The sequence below is a fragment of the Laccaria bicolor genome, genomic scaffold (assembly GCF_000143565.1).
Source record: "Laccaria bicolor S238N-H82 LACBIscaffold_25 genomic scaffold, whole genome shotgun sequence".
NCBI classification, from domain to species: Eukaryota; Fungi; Basidiomycota; class Agaricomycetes; order Agaricales; family Hydnangiaceae; genus Laccaria; species Laccaria bicolor.
In genome coordinates, this window is record NW_001889896.1 from 586,343 (window position 1) to 608,509 (window position 22,167).

The following is a 22,167-nucleotide window of genomic DNA, read 5'->3' on the forward strand; positions in this document are numbered from 1 at the left end:
CGAGCAATTCACTATTGAAATCGAACTACTGAGCTGCCCGCTACATTGAATTAAAGTAAGTCACTGTAGGGGCCTGCTGTTTTTGGGCAACAAGCTTCAAGTTTGTTGTAGAGAAAGGTATTTCACAACAATTCAATTCCAAGTCCTATCTTATCTTAGAGCTAGTTTTTTGCTTCTTTATATGCAGATAGACCCAATATACTATTCCGAGTAAGCTCATGCATTCTGGCAGTTATCTGAGCACTGTCTCGTCGTTTTGCACTGAAATTTTGGTATGTCAAAAAAAAAATTAGCAGCCTGCCGGCCGAACCAACCAACCGGCCCCTGGTCCGGGATTTAAATCCCGGTACCCCCTTGGCAAGTCTACAGGAGCGATGTTAGACTACACATTCAAAACGGAGAGAGAGCTCTTACCTAAATTCTCTGTACCAAGACGAACTGTCAACTGTGACCTGCACTCCTACGAAATCGAGAGTCTGGAAGGCTATCCAATCGAGGGCAAATTCAGCTCCAGGCGACTACGGCTATTCATACCAAGGAAAGGGACAGAGCTGTAGAGTATACAGAGGAACTAGACGATGAGGTAAAAGATGTGGGCGAAGTTCCTTTCTTGACACGGGTAAATGGGAAGACCTACACCCGTGCTCAGCCAAGGTACTTGAGCGAAATAAGTTAACTATATGATTGAGAAGCTCGGAGTAGGCGCAGTAAAAAAGTTGAATTCATCTGGAGACTGGATGTAGTACATTCTCCATACTAGTAGTCGTTGACCGCTCCCTCTTACGGAACTTGAATGCAATCGAGCTTCTCCATCTCCCGCGATTTTGTTACGGGCAAAGGTCGTTTGTTGACATAGAAGACATGAAAGGGAAAGAGGGTACGAAAGGCAAGTATCAGTCAAGAGTTACTAACAGAAAGGAGAGGTTTTATGGCGAAGATTTTAATGGAGGCACTGTCCTTTCAAGAATCAATTCCAATGTCCAGGCCCTCAGTACGTGTGGATCCAGCTTCTGCTCGTACTCAAAAGCAGTGGTATCATGGGCCGTGACGGTCATGGCGAGTCGTTTGAACTCAGCTTTGAGTTCCCGAAGACGACGTTCAGGCTGAATTTGGCTTTGGCTATCCTCGACTGTCGATTGAGACAATGGTCCGCCAAAGAGATCATACATTTCTTCTTCGCTCAATTTTCGGGTATCTGATGTGAGATCACCGGGCTCGGCCTTTGGGTGCAGGGTAGGTAGGGGAGATGGTGTAGGAGGTTGTGTCGAGGGTGATGAATTGCGCGGAAGACGCCCACTCCGCTGTCGTTCTCTGCTGAGAGCATCCTCCTCTCGTTCCTGTTTCACAAGCCTAGAAAACTCGGCACGAGACTTTGTAGAAGGTGAATACTCCGAAATTTGACCATCGTCAAGGAAAGGATTGGCATTCAAGCTGGATCGTTTCACTTCAGGCTTGTGGCGAGTATCGAAAAAAAGACCATCTAGGATGTGAGACTGGTTAGCCTCATCATCATCTTCTGCCTCATCGTCCTCCAAAGCTAGCTCTGCCAACATCTCATTCCCAACGTTGTTACCCGCTTCCATGATACGACGCAGCACAACTAAAGTCTTACTGAAGGACTTGGTTTGCTCGAAGATAAGTCGGACTGGCTTGTACGCGAACCCTAAATCCGCTGCCATCTTCTCCAAGACTCCTCTCACACCGAATTTATATACAACTTCAAGCTCTTCAGGGGATAATGATCCCGCAATAGGAACAGAGCAACGCGATTGACGTCGGGACGTGTTTAAAGGTGTGGAAGAGCGAGGGGAAAGGGGTTCAACGTCCAGAGAGCCATATTCATAGGGCAACTGGGGAGATGAATTCATCGGTAAGTCCGCAAACGTCACTTTAGAGGAAGTTGCGACAGCATTGACTTGAACGGGCTGGCGACGTCTAGGTGGCGGGTCGGGTGTCATTGAAGTCTGATCCTGTTCTGTATTGACCACAACGTTGACATTCGTCACCTTGCTTGGACGCTCCTCCGACTCAATTTCTGCTCGACCCTTGCCATTGCAGTCGTTCGACTGGCCATTTTCGGCGAGGTGGATGCGAGAAACACAAGGCTCGCGCTGTACACCCTTATCAACTAAAGCAGCACCGTCGGCTGGCTCATCGTCGACATCCATGGCATGATCCTCATCTACACCGCCCTTGACTAGGCCATCAACCACCGTCTCTGCACGCTTGAGCTGGTTGGTCAATGGGGCGGCGTCTATGTTCTGGTCCTTGTCCTTTCCTTTATCCACCTTCTGCACTGGACTTGCTTCGTTCTTGAGTTTGACCAACGTCCTCGAACGGGTAGTAACCCCTTTATTCTGTTGAGGCGCCCATGTCTTGTTTGTGTCAACAACCTCCACGACGCTGTCAGAGTTGGAACCGGCGCCTGTAGCTCTCGAATTGAAAACTGTTCTGAAATTGCCCTGAACCAAGACGGGTGCTCGTTTTGGTTTTGCAGCAGGTTGAGGGGAGGGTGGCGGTGTTTCAAAAGGGTCGTCATCAACGTTCTGTCGACGAAGTTTGCTTGCTTTGGATTGGCTTTTGTGGGTGGGATTCGTGATCAATGGATCCTTGAGCACAGCCAGCTTCTTAGCAGATACGCGGGCGCGTATGGTCAACGTGGAGTCGTCCGTGCCTGAAACTGGAGGAGTGGGCTCTTGAGAAGGGTGAATCGAAAAAGGTCGTCGTTTGCTCCGTCTCGGAAATTCCGCAGGAGAAGCTGGCCTCGAATGCGGGGGATCGTATCGTCCAAAAAGATCAAGTTCTTCGGTTGTCGGACTGGGAGATGGCAAAGTTTTCAAGTCGGAGTCGACGAGCTCATGATCTTCGTGCGGACTACCAGACGGCTCAAGTCTGTGAGGTGTATGAGTTGATGATTGGATCGGGCTGCAAACGGACTTACAGATCATAAATATCCTCATCCATGTCATCCGTCAACATCGCATCAACCTCAGATTCGTCGTCATCGGGCTCCTGGTCGGTAAAAGTCTCATCGCTATAATCGCCAGAATGAACCGGCCAAGCTTCGTCCTCTTCTTCAGTATCGGTATTTTCCGCGGGAGGGTGTCCAGAAGTGGGAGGCCGCTTGGCCTCCTGATCAATTGGTCCAGTCCTGGACGACGCTTTCTGACCAGAAGAAAGGGCAGATTGTCTACGCTTGGAAGGACCTACGACCGCGCCAGCTTGAGCATTGGCACGTTTCCGGGCGGGATGAGTCACAGAAGGCGTCTGATCGTGCTTTGGCCGCTTGGCTGACCCATTCCCTGTCTCTGAGACCCGCTTGCGCTTACGTTGATGAACTTCCTCATTGACATCTGCCTCCTCTTCGGAAGCGGTCGTTGGTCCCGTTTCCGGCTTGAATGATCGTGGGACCGTACGGTGTTCCTCTGGCAGGTTCTTCTCCTTCTGATACAGCCGAATAAGGTGGTTAAACCGATCCTGATTTTTCCTATATCGTTCACGCCATGACTGCCAACTATGCTCCTTGCTCCACGGCAACTTTTCGTCTACCTAGGTTAGTCCGTAAGATGGTGCTGGTATTTAATTAATCGCCCCACTCACATTTTCAACCAAATTCTTGTATAGCTTGTTACCACATCGCCCTGCAATTCCGGGGGTGTATGTTGCGAGGTACTTGACCAGATGTTGGTTTTCTTCATCGGTGAAAGGAGTTCGTCTGGTAGAAAGCTACTGAGTAAAATATGCAATTATAAAAAACGAGACAGAACTAGCATCTTCGGCTTGGATGATCGCGGGGCCGTATGGTGTTCCTGTGGCATGTTCTTCTTCTTTTGATACAGTCGAATATGGTGGTTAAACCAATCCTGGTTTTTATATATCGCTCACGCCATGACTGCCAGGTGTGCCGGGCGCTCCACGACCACTTTTTATCTACCTAGATCAGTCCTTGAGATGGTGCCGGTATTTACATATCTGTCTCACTCACATTATCAACAAGATCCTTGTATAGCTTGTTACCACATCGCCCTACAGTTCCGAAGGTGTATGTTGCGAGGTACTTGACCAGATGTTGATTTTCTTCATCGGTGAAAGGAGTTCGTCTGGTAGAAAGCTACTGGTAAAATATCAATTATACAGTAACGAGACGCAACTAACGTCTTCGGCTTGGATGATCGCGGGGCCGTATGGTGTTCCTGTGGCAAGTTCTTCTTCTTCTGATACAGTCGAATATGGTGGTTAAACCAATCCTAGTCTTTGATATATCGTTGACGCCATGAATTCCAGGTGTGCCGGTCACTCCACGGCCACTTTTTATCCACCTAGATCAGTCCTTAAGATGGTACCGGTATTTACATATCTGCCCCACTCACATTGTCAACAAGATCCTTGTATAGCTTGGTACCACATCGCCCTGCAGTTCCAGGGGTGTATGTTGCGAGGTACTTAACCAGATGTTGGTCTTCCTCATCGGTGTAAAGAGTTCCTAACATACGGCTGAAAATTTGAATGTGAATCCCTAGAGCCTGCAGGCGTGCTTCCGAACTTTCTTTCAGGTTGCTAGTTGCTCTGAACGTAGCATACATCGCAAAGGACCCTCCAGGTTAGAGAAATTTATGTCAGGAGTTGATTGAACGTACCAATGAGAATTGCATTCCGCCACCGTATCCGACGTTTCCAAGAGTCTAGAGGTCGTGTTCCACAACTTGTGATCAACACACTCAGTCACATCACGCGTCGCGTCATTATATAACGTCACGCAGCGGGCAATTGCCGCTTAGATCTTTACGACCAGGTTTTGTTGGAAATGTTGCCAACCTCAGGACATGCTACCGGCCTTCTGGCCACGAGGGGCACCTGTTTCATGTTCTACATATCCTAAACACTCACGACATCGTCTCTCCTTTGGGGACACATCCACCCCTCCGGGCCTCCTTTCTGGCATCAACGATATGCACCTCTTGCCCTCAATACTTTAACCTGGTGGAAGGGGAAACTTCGCACGAGGCTGCGTATCTCGCAAGACCGGGCCACGCGCTAGAGACAGCAGGACGTCATGACTGTCTCCGTAATCATGACATTTGGCATCCTGACAGGCCGGATGTCGGGCATGGGGGCGACCATTATAATTAAACCACTCCGACCCAGATTTTGATGTTTTAAAACGGGCATCACGATTTCTTCAGAGATGAGATGGAGTTGCTCCTCGGGGAGACCGACGTTATGGGATATGTTGAGTAGGTGTATTTTTCAAGATTCATTAGGCCTGGCAACTAACTGACTGTCTAGTTGATAGCCTGAGAAGTTGTATAACATTCTGTCGAAAGGCTACGATTCCAAAAAAGATCATCTCTTTTGATATGACAGCCAACTGGCGAAGAGCTGCAATGCCGCCCCTCCCCTCAGTGAAACACGTCGATTGATAAACAATAGCTAATCTGATGCGTCTAGTTCGCCTCCACCTTCTTCTCCTCAGGTGGGCGACTACGCGGGTTTTCCTTGTCACTCTTTTTAGACAGCCCGCTCGCCTCGGTTAACCCGCCACCACTGCCATTACTATCTCCTCTTGCATCAGACGGCGTGGAAGACGTTGGCTGAACGCTATTTCGCAGGATTACTTTCATACATTGCTCCTCCCATCATCTCTTTCGGGTCCTTTGCTCATCATGGCCATACCAGATAGACACATTTTTAACCCTTAATACATACCGAGAAGCCATGATCCATCCACGTACCATCCAATCACCTTGTAGCCCGCTTCGATCACGATCGTCTATAAGATTTGATCATGGACCCCTGATAAACTTGATTCATGATCGATGATCTCGTAGCAGCGGCCAGCTTTAATCCTTCTTGACGCATCTCCAACTTGTCTTGTAAACTGCGAGCACCAATATGCTGGCAGGACTGAGGACTCGGCGTCTCACCTCGACGTCGGTGTCTCATCTCGGTCACGGTTAACATCCTCGAACTTCTTACCGGAACGATCACCACGGAAAGTGATATGATAACTGAGAACCACAATACCCGAACCAGCGGCTGATTACAACCCATTGCGACTTGTTACCAGTTGATAAACTGTACATATACCCCAGAGGTGCCAGCCTGAGGTGAACGCGTACTGTCACTATTGCCGCTTCATTCACGTGTAACTTACTCGTCGCCATAGCTCTCCTTCAACAACTTTGAACGCAACGCTCTTAAAACCCTTCTTGTGATCCACTTCCTGAGTCACCAGTACCCCACACACGACTAGATTACACGTATCTGAAGGCCATTGATCTCGACTGTGTCAACTGCGACAATGACGACGTTCACCACTGGCCTCATGAAGCGCCTATTACTCTCCACCGCCCTTGTCGCCTCAGTAGTTATGGCTTCCTTCAAGCCCGCTAACTACCCGAAAAGCTCAGTGACCTGCAAAGCCACTCGGCGTGCTCCAGTTAAAGAAGAGGTCGATATCACTCTCAGTGAGTCAGTCACTTTTGCTAGCCCAGCTGCGAATCTAACTTGGCGGTCACCTAGAATATGTCGAAGTTAACCCCAGCGCTCCGACGACGATCGTAATGGTTCATGGTTGGCCAAGTTTGTGGAGTACCTGGTCAAACCAGATTCAAGAATTCCAGGTATGACTTGTATCCTCTTACGACTTTCTGTCTGAGCTGCGTTGACACTTCGGAATAGGGCGATTATCATTTAATAGTCCCTGATCTACGCGGCTTTGGAGAGTCCACACATCCAGGCGATACCAAGTCGTCAGGGACGATGGGAGACATGGTCGGGGATCTCGTATGCATTCTGGAACAGGCGAAAGTTCATTCTGCTATTTGCATGGGGTGAGCAGTATCTTCTGTCGTTTTTCCTTGCTTCTTACAAGCTTCGGGATAAAGGCATGACTGGGGATCAACAGTTTGCTACGAAGCTGCTCGTGCTAGACCTGATATTTTCACGGCGGTGATCGGGGCAGTTGTTCCAGTAAGGGCTTCATGCTTTTAATTCGCCCTTCAAACTCATTGTCTTTAGTATATTCCTTCGGCCGGATCGTTCGTTCCCATCAAGCATCTTACCAAAGCCCTGCCTAAACTGACATACCAAGTCTACTTCGACGCCCAAACCGAGTCAGCTGTCGCGGAGCTTGATGCGAATATCAGGCGTGCGACGCGCGCTACATTGAGAACCGCCGCAATCCCGCCACCGGATGCATTTTTACAGAGCTCTGAATCTTTCCTTGCAGCCTGGGATGATCACGAAGAGGTGCGCCCAGCCGTTATCGTAAAACATTTGCACGGCCGAATTAGCCTCGGTATAGCTTTCTCCCGTTGCTTTCTTTTCGCAAGAAGAAGAAGATTATTTCGTTGAGCAGTACGGTCATCAAGGCTTCAAATACAGTACGTCTTCCTTGATATCATTTTTGAACTGAAACTCGATTGACGCCCTTGAAATTGTCAGCGCTACAATTCTACACACAAGAGGTAATCTTCCTTACTTTTTTTTGCCCATTTATCAACGCTTACCAACAATCCAGAATCGATTCCAATCATGGGAGTTAGCTCACTCGCAGGGTAATCACACTATCCCACAACCAGTTCTTGCTATCTATCCCAAACAGGTATGACGTCCGTCCTCGCTTCCGACAATACTTCCTACGACTGAACAAAAAAAATCTGCGTAGGACCCTGTTGCCAACTGGACAGTTGTAGCTCAACTTCTTAAATCGACCCACTTTCTCCCAACTTTGACCACGCAGGTGTGTTGTTTTTCCGTCTCAATTGATCTGGGCCTAACCAAATGCAATTACAGCTAATGGATGGTGCCCATTGGCCCCATCTTGAGAATCCTCGCGAATTCAATGCGTTTGTTCGTAAGTGGCTAGCCAATCTTTCTATAGCTTCCAATGACAAGACGGAAATTCCGCACGGGGATGAACTATGAGTTGGAATACTATACAATTTCGAGTTGTTTTTATTTAATCGAGTCAGATGTATATCAAGAATTCATTATCGGCGGAAGAGTTGACGTCCTCTAAATGCTCACTTCAAGTTCAAAGAAGAACATGGAACACTGAACTCCAGTGGTGCCAGGGAGAAGATGTAGAATCGGGTTCCAAAATGTTCTCGCTTGACTTCCAGCTAACGAGGTATCGATAGACCATATTCCAAAACACTCCGCTTAGTGATTTTATTTACTTTTGGAGCTGACCAAACAACTACGGCCAGCCATTTGGCGGGCATTGCCTTCCCGCCCCTTCTCACTTGTTGCATATATAGTCATAGATTCCCAGTAAGGTTATTTGCACATACTACCCTGAGGCCGCCTCCACAAGTATGTAAACAAAATCACTAAGCGGAGCGTTTTGAAATTTGGTCTATCGATACCTCGTTAGCTGTCATGTATCATTGTATAATACTTACTACACACGGAAACTCTGGAAGATGTTCGAACATGCTGCAAGTTTGCGCAAGTGGGAATTTCCTGGGCACTTCAATTTCGAATTGGTGGAAATAACATCTGCAAAGTTGGGCCGGTATTCCCGAAAGGGGGCACGGCTGTGTCCTTAGCTAGCTAACTCCTCACCGTGCACCTTCCATCAGACCTTGATCAGACCTTACATACTAGTTCGTTTCTCTCGTCATCACGCTCAACGCCCTGAACGCCTGCAGACCCTCTTTCCATGAAATTATGCACGCGCTCGGTACTTCCTGGGTAAGTACTTCCATCTGGACGCTATTTGCCTCATGCCTGCCTCATGGCACGCATGTGCCGGTTTTGTCAAATACTTAGTACGCACAAAGGGAGTTGAAAGAGGGGTATTTTCAACCGGCTATGGGTAAGTGCTCAACTTCTTACAACGCATCAGTAATCCCGAAACTAAAACGATTTTCTGATCTGATCTTAGAAGAGAAGAAGTACTTAGTGCAGCCAGGTGCAGCCCCACAACTGAGCCCACATCTGCCCACATACAACCCACATCTACTTCCTGTGAGCTCGGATCTCTGATCTTGATCTTTTTGAATAAGGGCTGATATCTCGCTTATACTCGGAAATCAGAATCTCATAGATCTGTACCTGATCTGGGCTTTCTTTTATGAAGACAAGCGCTTAAAGATGGCTCGCAAAGACGGCGGACGAAGGACGACGGACGCTTTCTCCTTCGTCCCGACCCTGTCTCCTTTCACTTCGGTACTTACTTGAACTTGCAGGACGATAGAAATGGGCGGCACTTTTGGACGACCACGGCATCCTGCCATGACAAGCCCTACTAGCATCAAAGAGCTTTCTAAAATCATTTCTGACTCTGTGGCCTCACTCGAGAAGGTGTGCAAGAAAAACAAGACACTGTTCCCTAGTCTCGACGAACCATTCTCGCCACCGTCTGAAGCCTTCCGTTCCGACCCTGAGGCTGCAGAAGCTGCGAATAAGATCGCTGCGGCTGCCCTCCAGCTTGCTGCGACTGTTCTTCCACCCCCTGCTGCTCTTTTCACAGTCGTGTCAGGTGTACGTGCATTCGATCTTTTTGTATTTGTCATAGGCTAATATTTCATTAGCATTTCAAATCGGCTGCTCTGAGAGTCTGTCTGGAAGCCAATGTCACGGAGATACTACGCGAAGCTGGTCCCAAGGTTGGTCCGAATGACCAAGTTCCTGTCGTCTTGCTTAACATCACTTTCTTCTAGGGCCTTCATGTTGACAAAATTGCCGAGAAAAGCAAGATTTCTGGCATGAAACTTGGTAGGTCGGAGAATGGATGGTTTTGTTGAGTTTACTGACTATCTACCTTGCAGCACGACTCATGCGATACCTTGCCACCCACCATGTCTATAAGGAAATAGAGCCAGACGTCTTCACCAACACCCGCATCTCGTCGATGTTGGACACAGGAAAATCGGTAGAGGAGTTATTCGCATCGTTCGTTGTCGTTCTCACAAGTAGTTTGCTATTTCTGACGAGTCTCTAGACCTGCTAGCAAACATGACAACACCCATGGATTCCCCGCTCTGGCTGGACACCAGTAAGTTTCCGCGGTGGTGATTTTGTCCTATTTTCTGAACCGTCTTCAGCCTCGATGAAGTGACCAAATCGGCTGCATATCTCTGGGAGACCATGACGGACCCAGCCTCCGCTGATTCTGGCGAGGTGACAAAGACGGCTTTCAACCGAGCCTTCAATGAAGAGCTCCCCATCTGGGCATGGTTTGAAAACCCTGATCAAAACTTACGTCTTCGCCGGTTTGGGTCTGCAATGCAAGGTGTAGCGGCTTTACAGCCTGCTGACGCCATTTTGTCAGGTAGCTTACATTTCTCCAGCTTCTGATAATTCAACTGACTTTTCGCTTTCATAGCGTTCGACTGGAAGGCCTTGCCCAAGGACTCCATTGTCGTTGATGTTGGCGGTGGCGTCGGGACATCCTCACTGGTCCTTGCGGAAACATTCCCTGAACTCAAGATTGTGGTACAGGACAGGCCATCGGTTGTCGAGGAGGGAACCAAGGTCGGTAGCCATGCACACGATGTGTGACGAACAGTAGGATAACATCTTGCCCTCAGCTGTGGAATACCAAGCTACCGAAAGCTCTAGAATCCGGTCAGGTCAAACTACAAGGTAATTCAAGTCTTCCTTCACACGCTGAATCTCATCCTTGTTCTTATCAGGTCACGATTTCTTTACGGCACAACCTATCACGAACGCCTCCGTCTTCCTCCTCAAGCAAATCATGCACGATTGGTCCGACTCCTATGCAAGCAAAATTCTTGTGGAATTGCGGAAAGTAGCCAAACCAGACACCAAGCTCGTCCTTGTCGACAGTCTCATGCCTTTCGCGTGCCGCTATACAGAGTCCGATGCAAAGAATGCTGTTCCCGGTGCCGTTCCACAAGAGGCTCCAGAGCCTCTTCTTGCGAATTATGGTGCTGCGAACGAGATGGGGTACAACGGTGATTTGACTGTGCGTCATCCTGTACCTCTTACCCAAACCAAAAGTAACTTTGGAGTAACAGATGCTTCTCCTATTCAATTCGCTTGAGCGAACTGTCAAACACCTCTCAGCGCTCCTTGAGAGTACTGGATGGCGCCTGACAAGAGTCAGGCGGGACGGAGCGAATAACTTCCTCCAACCTGTGGAGGCCGTCCCCATTTAGGGGGTTTCCTTGACTGTAGATGACACTAACGAACCTATCCAACGAAAACATTCTACGTCTCCATGGCTCTGCAATTGCTTTCCCTTGATGTTGTAGATTAGATCGTTGTTGTATATAGTACTGTTCTATCTACAAATGTAAATTTGTCTTTGAGGTTTCGCTACGATGTCGAAGAAATGGCGGAGATGTCTCTAAGTAGGGTGAAAGTATCTGGTTGTGGGGGAGGTATTCCTACTTCGCAAGCTTTGAGCTCTTCGTCTTACTCGGAGCTGCAGCCGGTTTCTTCCTCTTCGGAGCCTTGATGAGGGAGTCCTTTGAAATGTCGTCGGAGTCGTCTTTATTCTTGCTTTCCTCATCAGAGGCTTCGTCCGCAATATCATCAGCCTGGTGCTACGTTAGTATCGTGGTATGGATCCATTGCTCAAGATATCGAACCTCATAAGCCTCTTCGATATCGGGGGCAGGACCACCTGCAAGTTTCTTGGGCACCTTTCCTAGGTCTTGAGCCTTGTGGAAGGGTATAGGGTGCTCCATGGCATTGTACCTAAATCTCGATCAGTACATGAGAAGGCTGCTTGACGGTATAGACGTACTTTTTCGTGAAATTGCTCTTAGTGGCAGTGGTAATCTTCTTCAACACATCGACGTCCTTATGAGTGTCCACACCCAGCTCTACGATGGTGTCCCAGCTTTCTTTGTTGAGATAGTATTCGTCCATGCGCTCAATGACTTCGTCCACCGCGCTCTATATCAACATCGCTTCATTAATGCAGATCAAGGGAAGGAAGCAGACAAGGCATACGGCTCCTACGTCCATCAGAGGCTTCACGATATGGGGGAACAATGCTGGGATGTATGATTGTCGGATTTCGTGTTTATCACCTGAAACCTTGAGTCGCATCTGGATCTGAACGTCGCCCAACTGCCGGTTAAGTTTTGTCTGTTTTGAATTCTGTCCCAGCCACCTGGATCGCGTCAATTTCGATGGCACATACTTCACACTTTAACACGTAACTCACTGGGGGAACGACATCGAATTAGGCCCTCCGTAGTGAGCTCCCGTGCCGTACAGGAACGATGAAGGCCTGACAGCTGAGCAGACTGCATGGAGGGGCATCAAGCCCCAATGTTGCTCTGGTCTGAGATGGCTGGGTTAAGAATATTAGAGTTGACTCATCACGGAATGGCTCACCCATGAATCAAAGCATCAACTAAGTCTCCATCTGATATCGAAGATGCCGCCTTATCCATCAACTCTAGCTCTTTCAATATCTTCTCTGGTCCTTCCAGATTTCTCAATTTGGCGGGTTGAGTTTTGAGGTAGTTTTCCTGTACAAAAGAAGCAGCTTGTTAACTGTGATATGAAGAAAAGATACAGATACGTGCCTGGATGAATAGTGGCACAAAGGAGTGATCTTGGAAGTAATATTCCATCTTCTCGCCCAACGTCTCCCTTGCCGTGTGAGAGAACAGGTAAGGGCCCAGCATTTTTGATGTGATGTCGAAGGGCGACATGGTTGAATATTTCTCGTTCATCTTGGCGCTGGCATGGGTGATCAATGCTGAATACGTTTTGAGCGATTATTCGGGAACGTACAGGTTCTTGCCCTCGTCAAAGCTCATTGCGTCATTTGAAAGCTTCCAGGTGGACAGCATGTTGAGGACCTGCCGGATGTCCGATTGAGTACCAGTAATGAGTTGATCGATAACGTTGGCTGGGATCTTCATCTTCTCCCTGGGCAGAGTTAACGATTAGTTGCGTTGAAACCATACTTCGAACCCTTACTTGAAGGCAATGGTCAAGATCCTCGAACGGATAGAGTTCACCTGAGGTCTACGCCCATCATCAGTACGGAAACTTAAAATGAAACCGAAACTGTGCTACTTCTGGAAGGTCAAATTGAAGGTCGTGGCTACCAGCGGCTTCAACTTTTGCGCTTGTCGGTCATTCGCTATGCAAATGATTGGGATCTACGTTGTGGAACGGTCAGCATTGGCAAGGATCTACACTATGGACTTCACCAACCTTGGTCTTCTTGATCAACGCGTTCAAAGCACCAACACCACCGCGATCACCTGCTGACATGCCGTCGACTTCGTCCATGATAAGACACGTCTTGTCTGTAATTTGAACTCCGAGAGAGTTTGTGTCCTAGAAAGCAGATATAGATCGTAAATTCATGGAGACGAGGTTGAAACCTTACGTGAGCGCCATTTATATAACCATCAAGCGACTTGTTGTTGATGTTCATGCCATTCTGAGGGGCAATCGGTTAGGACAGCTGGTGCTGAATGGAACAAGAATAGATTACCTCGACGAGCTTCTTACTCCGAGCATCGCTGGCGTTGAGCTCGATAGGCGTAAACCCTTCGAGTTTCGCACAGAGATGGGCACTGGTCGTCTTCCCAATTCCGGGAGATCCAGTGATGAGAACAGAACGGAACACGTTCATACCATTCTTTCCAGGCTTTTTGAAACCAGACTTCAAGCTGTTTGGCCTATTAAATGCAAATTAGCATCTCGTGTATACCATGCAAGCGAGACGAACCAGTCATGCAGCCATAATTGCAGCTTTTCGACCTGGGACTTATTTCCGCAGACCTCCTTCAAAGACTGCGGCGCATATCGCGTGGTCCACAACTGCGTCGAAGGATCGATAGTTTTGCCTGATTGAGCAGCGATGTGGTCCTTCTGCTCTCGTTTCTCCATCTCCTTGGCCGCCTTCTTAATCTCAGCCTGCTCCTTCTCCATCTTCTTCTTCGTCTTGTCATCGAGCTTCCCACTGCCCTTGCGAGTGGCAATCAGCCCAAGGAACTCGTCTTCACTGAGAGTGTTGATTTTGTGCTTCTTGATGGCAGCAATCTTGCTCGGTCCCGCATTGTCCCCCAGGACGACGTAATCCGTCTTACTCGACGGTTGTAGCACCACCCGTCTGTGAAGCGATGTAAGAAGATGGTTGGAAGAAGATTGAATCACGCACCCCCCAAATCGTTTGGCAAGGTCGATGGCTTCATCGCGAGAGAAGCTGCTCAACTCTCCCGTGAAAACAAAGGAGAGTCCAGCAAGACAGTCAGGTGCGCCATCTGGAACCTCTTTGGAGCCACGTGCTGCTGGCCCAGCAAGCTTCGCCGCTTTCGCCGCAGCCCAACTACGAAAATGAGATTGATTACTGCAAGAAAGCAAGGGACTCACTCGAATTTTTGCGGCTTAGCAGCAACTTCTTTCTGTTTGCCTTTTCCATTCTCCACCGCCTTTGGTTTCTCTGCGGTTTTCTTGGGTGCTGCAACCTTCTTCACCGGCTTGCGTGGTTTCTCCTCCTCTTCCTCTGGAACTTCAGACCCAGAATCTGGACTATCGCCAGGTGACTGCATATCGAAATCGTCGTCGTCCGTCTCCCGTTTCTTCGGTTTGAGCTTTGATTTGCTTGTCGACGCCTTCGGGGTGGGCTTGTTTTTCGCCGAGCCAACCTTGGATTTCATCGACACAGCTGACTTTTTCTTAGGGGGCGAGAATTCCTCCTCATCACTGGACACCAGTGCTGTTGGCTTCTTGCGCTTACGTGCGGCTGAAACGGGCACGTCGTCGTCGCTGTCGTCAACTTTCAAAGACTTGGTGGAAACTTTCCGAGATGGTTTTTGACTAAGAGAGGATCAGCTTGAGCCACGTCAAGAAAAGGTTACTGACGGTGACGGCTTTTTCTTAACCTTGACCCCATCATCTGTACCAGGTCATTCAAGGGGTAATAGTATGAACTGCGTTGCGCACCGCTTTCATCGCTCGATAAAAGAGCAGAGGCCTTCTTTGGCTTTGAGGATCGCTTCTTGACCACAGGTTCATCATCACTGTCAACCAAGCGCGCCTTGCTGGGCTGTTCCACGCTTCAGCGAGCATCAGAAACACATAGATTCTGCACGTCACAGATCGCTTACAGTGGATGCTTCTTTGTTTTACTGTGGTTGACCGTCAGACATATTTCGAATCATTTCTGGGAACTGACCTATCATCGTCACCTGTTTTCTACAGTTTTCACAACCTGAGCAGACAATTCTCATGTAGATTACTCACTTATTTCGATCGTATCCCCTTTTCGTGAACCTAACGTTGATATCTGCCGAATACGGTCAGTGAGAACCCTTGCGAGAAGAGAATCTAACATATACGAACAGGAGTCGAAGCTGGTGTCTTCTGCCCTGAGGGACCTTTGAAAAACATTCGGATGTCCTTTGCACCAGGCTTCACAACTTTTGCAAGGTTTGTAGGCGCCATGATGATGAGGCGGCGGAGTGCTCGTCCTCGTTCGATGTGAGGCGCGACTGTGACACAATCGTTGCATTTGTGACGAAATTGTGACGAACCGCGTTCTCTTGGCCAAATTAAAACCAAAAGGTTGGACAGCATTGACTCGGATTCAACTCGGATTGCAACAGCTCAGCCTACAATCTTTGCTTCAAGCTCAGTACTTTTGAAGAGGAGGCACATGAGAGTTCTCTATGTGAGCGACATTTTATTTTTTTTAAATTAGCCCCATTTTTAAAGACATAAAAGGGTTGCTTTTCAGTGCTTTTCTGATCAGTACTAAGAGCTGGACCGTACTTTGACCGTACTCTCGCTCATTTACACATCTTTCTGGAGTACCTATCGCTGTGACTTTGATTCTGGCTCAAACTTCTGATGCTTCCCCACGCCTATCTCTCGTTTCTCGAGCCAGCCAGTGCCAGCCTCTAAATAGTATTCATGGAATCGTTCCCGGCCCTCATTTTTCCCAGCACTTTTCTGCACAATTAACACCGTGCTCGACGATTTGATCCCTCTGGAATATCATACACGATGGTGTAGGACTCACGGAGAAATCACTTCATTACTTGCCGTTTATCAAGCTGCAGATTAACCGAGCTCAAGTCCCAAGAGCCGGGGTTCTCTCTGTGTCGCGTGAAGTTCATGATTCTCGCTTGATCCCATTAAGTCGTCTATGGACCACACTCTCCCAGGCATTGCCTTGAACTGATTTAGAGCTCAAGGTTTTGCTCCGTGTATCGGACAGCCCCCTCCCAAATGCTCTCACCACCTTTCGTCCCTTCGAGCCACTCCTTCTCGGTATCCAGGGATGTAGTGGCGTAGGCGTAGAGTCTATTGTTCATCTTCCTCCACTTCTTTATCCCGCTCTTCGCCTGTGCTTGTTGAGCCTCTGACAGGATGTCAGTGAATATCACAATCACCACCATCTTAATTTGTGAATTGGCACTTTCAAGCAGGTAGTGGCCATGATGAATACTATTATCATGGTATGGCAAAGCCAAATGGGTGAGGCAGGTTAGCAAAGGGAGGTGGAGTTGGTGATAGTATGCTATCAACGGCGTAAGCCGCAAATGTGTGATCCTCGAGAATATAGGGAACTTGGAGGAATCCGGATTCGATGCATTGAAACGACTTTCAAGCATCTTAATCTGAGACAGCCTTGCGCTTGAAATGTGTGTTGTGGTAAAGATGAGGAGGGAAAGGTCTTGTTCCTGCCAAAGGGCGGCATCGGAAAGAACACGCCAAGGATGGCTGCCGCATGCCGCCTCAATCAAGTGCTCAAAGGATCGCCAATCAGTGGCAAGATTCTTGAGGTTCTTGCAGCTGTCGAAAAGAAAAACCAAGGAATCCGCGACGTGAGGCATCCAAATGTTCTGGATGAGATCGCTGGGGGTAAGATGAGAGGGTTGGTGAAGGATGTTGCCTGCAACTATCTGGACAGCCCGAAAGTTACTTTCGGGGCATTTTATCATTAACGAAACAAGCAGGTGGCGCAGCGCTATGGTTCTACCCCTGGTGGATACGGACCAGAGGGTGTAGCAGAAACGCCTGCACTCGGCGGCTGCGAGGTGAAAGATGATTTCAAGCAGCTCCAGGGGTAGTTCAGTCGTCGATTCATTATGGAAGTGTAAGTTTTCGGCGAGCCAGTCGACGTCCATCTTTGATCACGCTAGATGCGCACTGCGCCGAGGACGACTTCTGGTGTGTGTTTATTTGCTACTATTTTTCTTCGGCAACTTCAACCATGATGCATGATGTTGGAGAAGTTATCGATTTTCTCGGGCAAGTATTCGAGGTGAGACCTGCTACCTCTCCCCTCGCATGGGTAGCTCACCTGGTGGTGTTGATAGGGTATACATTTCATGCATCAACACAGAGTAGCCCATCGGTATGTGCAGCACGAGTTCCTACGGTAAGTAGTAGCTCTTACTCACCTTTTCCCGATAGTGATTGTCACGCACCCAATATTATGATGAATGCTGATGCAATGTACCCTGGTGGGTTCCATCCTGTCGCTCAAAACAAAGGCCCGAACTGGAAGGGGCGAGCAAAGCATTTCTCTGCACGGAACGACCAGATATTACATCACTGACTTCGGTATCTCCATTCGCTTTCCTCTCGATGACTCCTCTCCCAAAGCTCGAGCTATCTGGGGGGGTGACGGCGATCGGCCGCCAGAAATTCAGCAACAAGGGGCCGATTATGACCCATTCCCCGCGGACGTCTTTTACTCGGGCAATATTATCAAACATCACTTCACAGAGGTGAGACTTTCAATTCCACTTTGCTGATAAATTGTAACGGATGTCTATTTTATATATATAGGGTCGCGCGGCTAAAAAAAAGAAACTAGGGTTCACGTTTTTAGAGAGCCTTCAAGCTGCTGATATGACAAACCCCAATCCCTCAAAACGGCCGACAATGGAAGAAGTAGTCGCTCAATATTCGGAGATTCGGAAGGGACTTTCATCTTGGAAACTTCGCCAGAGGGTGGTTCGGTGCGATGAGTTTTTCCTGGCTAGATGGTACAGAAATACGCGCCACTTGAGTAAAACTTTAGGCTATATTATCCGAAGTATTCCTCCCATCCCAGCGCGATCCCCGCAATGAGACACGTCCGCTTCTCATCTTACTCACGTCATATTTTCTTTGGTCGGGGAACAGGGAGGACTTTGAAGCCGTTCCGGCCCACAGTGTATGAGAAAAGGTGAGTATCTATGTAACAAGTAACGCTTGACAGAACGCTCTAACTTTCATAATTATTAGAGAAGTTAGTACTTAGCATTCTAATTGGTATGCAATTGGTGTGTCACAGTGTCCACGCGAAGTATAAACTTCTTTCTGGCGATGATTGCGTTTTCTGAACAAGACATACGGGTCAAAAAATATCATGTATCATTTAGAAGGGGGAAGCCAAAACGAAACGATATTCGCTCACTACTCTAAAACTGCTCTCGAGTCTAACGAACACTGTTAGTGAGTACCCAAAAATAGCCCCAGGCTCATTCCAATTGGTCAACCAGCAGCTCGGTATACTGTATGGCTCTTTCCCAGATATCGAGACCGCCCTGTGTTTCCTCGAGCCATTCCATCTGGACCTCCTGAGACGACATTGGGTATCCGTAAAGCCTCTCCTCTGGATCTGACATACACCTTTTCATCTTGATATAATTTTCCACATCCCGTCGTTCCCGTTCATGAAGCCTATCAACCATAAGGATCATAACCAGCATCTTTAGATGTTGGGTGGCATCTAAGAGTCGGGAGAGTTCAAATGCGTCAAACTGCAAGGCAATATACGGCAGAGCGAGATGGGTCAGGAGGGTGAACTTTGAAAGAGGGATTGCTGCGTAATTCTTTGTGAAGGTCCATCGCAATCGTGTTATCCTAGGAAAAATAAAGGAGCTCGGGTGTGTCATGGTCTGAAATAAATGCAGTGTGTGGGAAGTGACACCTTCTTCAATAATGAAGAGGAGATGGAGGTCCTGTTTCCGCGACATAGCCTCATTTGAGAGTGGTATTAAAGCGGTTCGACTGGAGGCACGAGTCAAGTGCATGAATTCAAGGCAACGAATTGCAAGATTTTTAAGGTTGGGACAGTTTTCGAAAATGAAAACAAAGGATTCCGCAACATGGTTCATCCAAATATTTCGAACAATTGCGCCTGGGATCAGTTGGGAAGGTTGGTGGAGAATGTTTCCAGCAGAAATCTGTAAGGCTCGGAAGTGACTCCTTGAATTTTTTATCGTTAACGTAACAAATAAGTGGCGTTGTGCCAGGGCTCTCGTCCAAGTGGATAATCTGCATATACTCCGGCAAAAGTCTTCTGAAACAGCTGCCGCGAAATGAAAGATGGTCTCGATAAGCTCGTGGGGGAGCTGGATGGGATCAAACAGCTGGAGGGGGTCAAAGCATTCTATTTTCGGTTGGACAAGGCTGAGGTTTCGAGGAGGGTTTGTGAGTGCAAGCATGCTGATACGCTTAGTTGGGACGTACAAGTGCTGATGGACCAGCCTGTCAGTATACTCAATGGCCTTTTCCCAAATGCTGAGGCTGCCCTTCATTTCCTCAAACCATTCCGTTTGGACGTTCATGGAGAGGGTAGAGTACCCATAAAGCAAGGATCCCTTCTGTGCATGTCTTTTATCCAGTATAAAATTTTCCACCTTCTGTTGTTCCCCTTCATCGAGACTATCAATCACAATGATTACAACCAACATCTCGAGATTTTTGGCACTCTTCAAGAGCCGGTCAATCCCATCGAATGTATGGCATCGCATGTCACAGCACGGTAGAGCGAGATGGGTAAGGAGATTGAAGCTTGAAAAGTGGAACGAACTGCAGTCCCATGTTTGAGAAAATCGTAGTCGCTTTATTTTGGGAAAAATTAAAGAATTCTCGGCTCTTGAAAATAGATCTGCAGTCCAACGGTAATTTTCATCAGTAATAAAGAAAAGATGTAGTTCCTGTATCCGCGATATTGCTTCCGCCGACAGGCGTTTTGCTACAGTATGATTCGAAGCACCGGCCCGACTCAGGCTCTCGAACATAGAACACCGAATTGCGAGGTTTCTGAGGTTGGGACAGCTCTCGACAATGTAAACAAATGATTCCGCAAAATGGTCCATCCAAATATTCTGAACGAGCGCACCAGGGGCTAGTTGGGAAGGTTGATGGAGAATTCTGCCTGCGGTGATCTGCAAGGCTCGAAAGTGACTCTTCGCATCAGTTATCGTCAGGGTAACAAATAGATAACATTGCGCTAGGAATCTGCTCCAGGTAGACACTTTGCAGATGCTGTGGCAGAAATCTTTCGAATTTGCCGCGGCGAAATGGAAGATCGTCTCGATAAGGTCGCGAGGGAGTTGAATGGGAGGAGGTTGAATAGAAAGAGATTGAATGGAAGAAGATTGAACGGAAGGAGATCCTTCTGTTCTGGGTCGATTTCTGACAGATATGGGGTTTTGAAGGGAGTCTGTGAGCGAAGGCATGTTTGTGAGATGAGTTGCGATGATCGATTGGCGCTTGTTCAACAACTTGTTGTCCCAGTGTTGTGTTTGCAGAAACGATCACGGGATGAATTCATTTTTTGTACACCAACCAATTCTGTCATCTTGAATATCCCAAGAATATCAATTATGCCCTTCTTGACTCCCCAAAAACCACCTGGTATTGGTCCCCAAAACCTCAAGAATGTCGACGAGCCAGCCAAAGACAGACAACCACCATCGATTGATGAGGTCACAGTCGAGAGCAGGGTACCCGTTGTACGACTCGACGTCGACGCTATATCGGACGCAGTAGCTGCAAGGCTTGCAACCAGTCTGCTAGGTCACGTTTTGTATCTAAAGAACCAGGTTCCATTGTGAGTTCGGCTAGTTTGCAGGACGACATAAGGAGCTGATGCTACTCACCTGAAGTCCTGTTGCGCAACTAGGACGGTTACCAGGAGGAAATGTACGTGATTATACCCATTCACTTGTTAACTCTTGCTTACAAAATGAACTTGCCAGGCAAACACGCGTGCTGCGAAACAACGCGCCGAACTACTTGCCTCGTTCGATACCCTTTCGTCGCACCTAGATACGACGTTCACAGCCCTTTCCACGGCGTTCGCTCGCTGTCAGAGCTCCTCTTTATCGTCAGACTCTGTTGCAAAAGGCTTGCCTAAGTCTGGAGTTGCTCGGGCTTACCTGGCGATCCTTGTTGGACCAAGTCTGAGTACTCCCAAGTCGAAGGTGATACTTACTGTTGATGGGCTTGATGCCCGTATCTGGGGCCAGAGGGAAGATAATGGCAAACCAGAGGAAGAAGACGGTGAAGTCGATGAGGAGGCCAACGACGATGGCGACGAAGATGAAGACGATGACGATGACCACGCTGACTCCGACGATCAAGAAGAACCAGAAGACAGCGATGACGATGACGAAGATGTTGGTGAACCCGACGGCGATACCAACAGCGACGAAGAGGAAGACACACCTCCTTCTCCTCCACCATATATTTCTCATGCAGAAGAACAAAGATTCCTGAACAGTGCCGACCGTCTGCTCTCTCGGACATTGGCAGGCGCCGACGCTGAAAGTTACGGCTTATCAGCAGAACTATGTACGGTCGTCCTCTCATCCTCCTCACAGTCTCCTCTAACGCACGCTCCTTAGCACCAACGCAGACTCACATCCTCATTCGCGCGCCACGGCGGTTCGCCCACCCTGCATGGATACCCCGCCAGAACGCCTCCAACTCGCTAGAGGCGGTCCTACATGAATTCCTCGACGAATCTCTCCAGCGAAAGGACACTGACGCTATCTCCAACCAGAAATCTAGATCAATGAAACAAAAGAAAGGCAAACCAGAAGGTGTTTGGTTGACATGCCGTGACGGGATAAACCCGGACTTGACCCTCCTTCAAGATGCTCTAGAGCAGGGCTCAAACATCGCTGAAGACGATGAAATGATCTGGTGGAGTTGGGACGGAAAACTTGTCGGGTTTTCCGATTGGTGATTTGGAGAATGTGGCCTCCTCTGGCCTTTGATTTCGATTTCGACAGCACCCACATTCCTTGAAAGTACACGGTCAACGGGATCACTTGACTTACTGGAATAACACTTCGGAATCATCGCTTTTACTGCTGTCATGTCTTTTCGTTATCAGAGTCTGTGGATCCTTTTCATATTGTCAAAACGTCGTTGGATCTCCAAGTCCTGGCCCTCTTGGGGTGAGACTCGCATTCGTCC

At 48.2% G+C, this 22,167-nt stretch overlaps 6 protein-coding genes across 6 annotated transcripts; 4 read left to right on the plus strand and 2 right to left on the minus strand.

The window, feature by feature from the left end:
* Positions 1-926: 926 nt before the first annotated feature.
* On the minus strand, positions 927-4,583 carry LACBIDRAFT_330197 (uncharacterized protein; the record flags this gene model as incomplete). The annotated part of the gene is made up of 6 exons (XM_001884442.1): positions 927-2,892; positions 2,942-3,549; positions 3,601-3,726; positions 3,886-3,930; positions 3,986-4,111; positions 4,371-4,583. 6 exons carry the CDS (start codon positions 4,581-4,583, stop codon positions 927-929), a joined length of 3,084 nt encoding a protein of 1,027 aa, XP_001884477.1.
* A 1,718-nt stretch (positions 4,584-6,301) lies between these two features.
* LACBIDRAFT_303899 (uncharacterized protein) lies at positions 6,302-7,929 on the plus strand (the record flags this gene model as incomplete). Its single annotated transcript, XM_001884323.1, has 10 exons — positions 6,302-6,467; positions 6,523-6,623; positions 6,682-6,833; positions 6,888-6,972; positions 7,021-7,251; positions 7,307-7,385; positions 7,447-7,469; positions 7,523-7,606; positions 7,670-7,744; positions 7,798-7,929. 10 exons carry the CDS (start codon positions 6,302-6,304, stop codon positions 7,927-7,929), a joined length of 1,128 nt encoding a protein of 375 aa, XP_001884358.1.
* Positions 7,930-9,139: 1,210 nt separating this feature from the next.
* Positions 9,140-11,284, plus strand: LACBIDRAFT_303900 (uncharacterized protein). The gene is made up of 10 exons (XM_001884324.1): positions 9,140-9,492; positions 9,543-9,617; positions 9,672-9,726; positions 9,780-9,903; positions 9,953-10,006; positions 10,056-10,282; positions 10,337-10,485; positions 10,542-10,596; positions 10,647-10,939; positions 10,992-11,284. The coding sequence occupies exons 1-10, from the start codon at positions 9,208-9,210 to the stop codon at positions 11,130-11,132; spliced, it is 1,458 nt and encodes a 485-aa protein (XP_001884359.1). The 5' UTR covers positions 9,140-9,207; the 3' UTR covers positions 11,133-11,284.
* A 238-nt stretch (positions 11,285-11,522) lies between these two features.
* Positions 11,523-15,399, minus strand: LACBIDRAFT_303901 (uncharacterized protein; the record flags this gene model as incomplete). The annotated part of the gene is made up of 19 exons (XM_001884443.1): positions 11,523-11,676; positions 11,726-11,877; positions 11,935-12,097; positions 12,152-12,271; positions 12,325-12,461; positions 12,519-12,675; positions 12,730-12,867; positions 12,919-12,966; positions 13,018-13,103; positions 13,159-13,284; positions 13,337-13,390; positions 13,445-13,631; positions 13,682-14,065; positions 14,114-14,281; positions 14,326-14,772; positions 14,838-15,011; positions 15,131-15,143; positions 15,199-15,241; positions 15,298-15,399. 19 exons carry the CDS (start codon positions 15,397-15,399, stop codon positions 11,523-11,525), a joined length of 2,853 nt encoding a protein of 950 aa, XP_001884478.1.
* A 1,277-nt stretch (positions 15,400-16,676) lies between these two features.
* LACBIDRAFT_330201 (uncharacterized protein) lies at positions 16,677-18,575 on the plus strand (the record flags this gene model as incomplete). Its single annotated transcript, XM_001884325.1, has 10 exons — positions 16,677-16,877; positions 16,917-16,997; positions 17,328-17,341; positions 17,377-17,426; positions 17,569-17,693; positions 17,755-17,927; positions 17,990-18,136; positions 18,212-18,233; positions 18,299-18,401; positions 18,424-18,575. 10 exons carry the CDS (start codon positions 16,677-16,679, stop codon positions 18,573-18,575), a joined length of 1,068 nt encoding a protein of 355 aa, XP_001884360.1.
* A 1,992-nt stretch (positions 18,576-20,567) lies between these two features.
* LACBIDRAFT_303903 (uncharacterized protein) lies at positions 20,568-21,934 on the plus strand (the record flags this gene model as incomplete). Its single annotated transcript, XM_001884326.1, has 4 exons — positions 20,568-20,794; positions 20,850-20,886; positions 20,943-21,537; positions 21,591-21,934. 4 exons carry the CDS (start codon positions 20,568-20,570, stop codon positions 21,932-21,934), a joined length of 1,203 nt encoding a protein of 400 aa, XP_001884361.1.
* Positions 21,935-22,167: the final 233 nt, after the last annotated feature.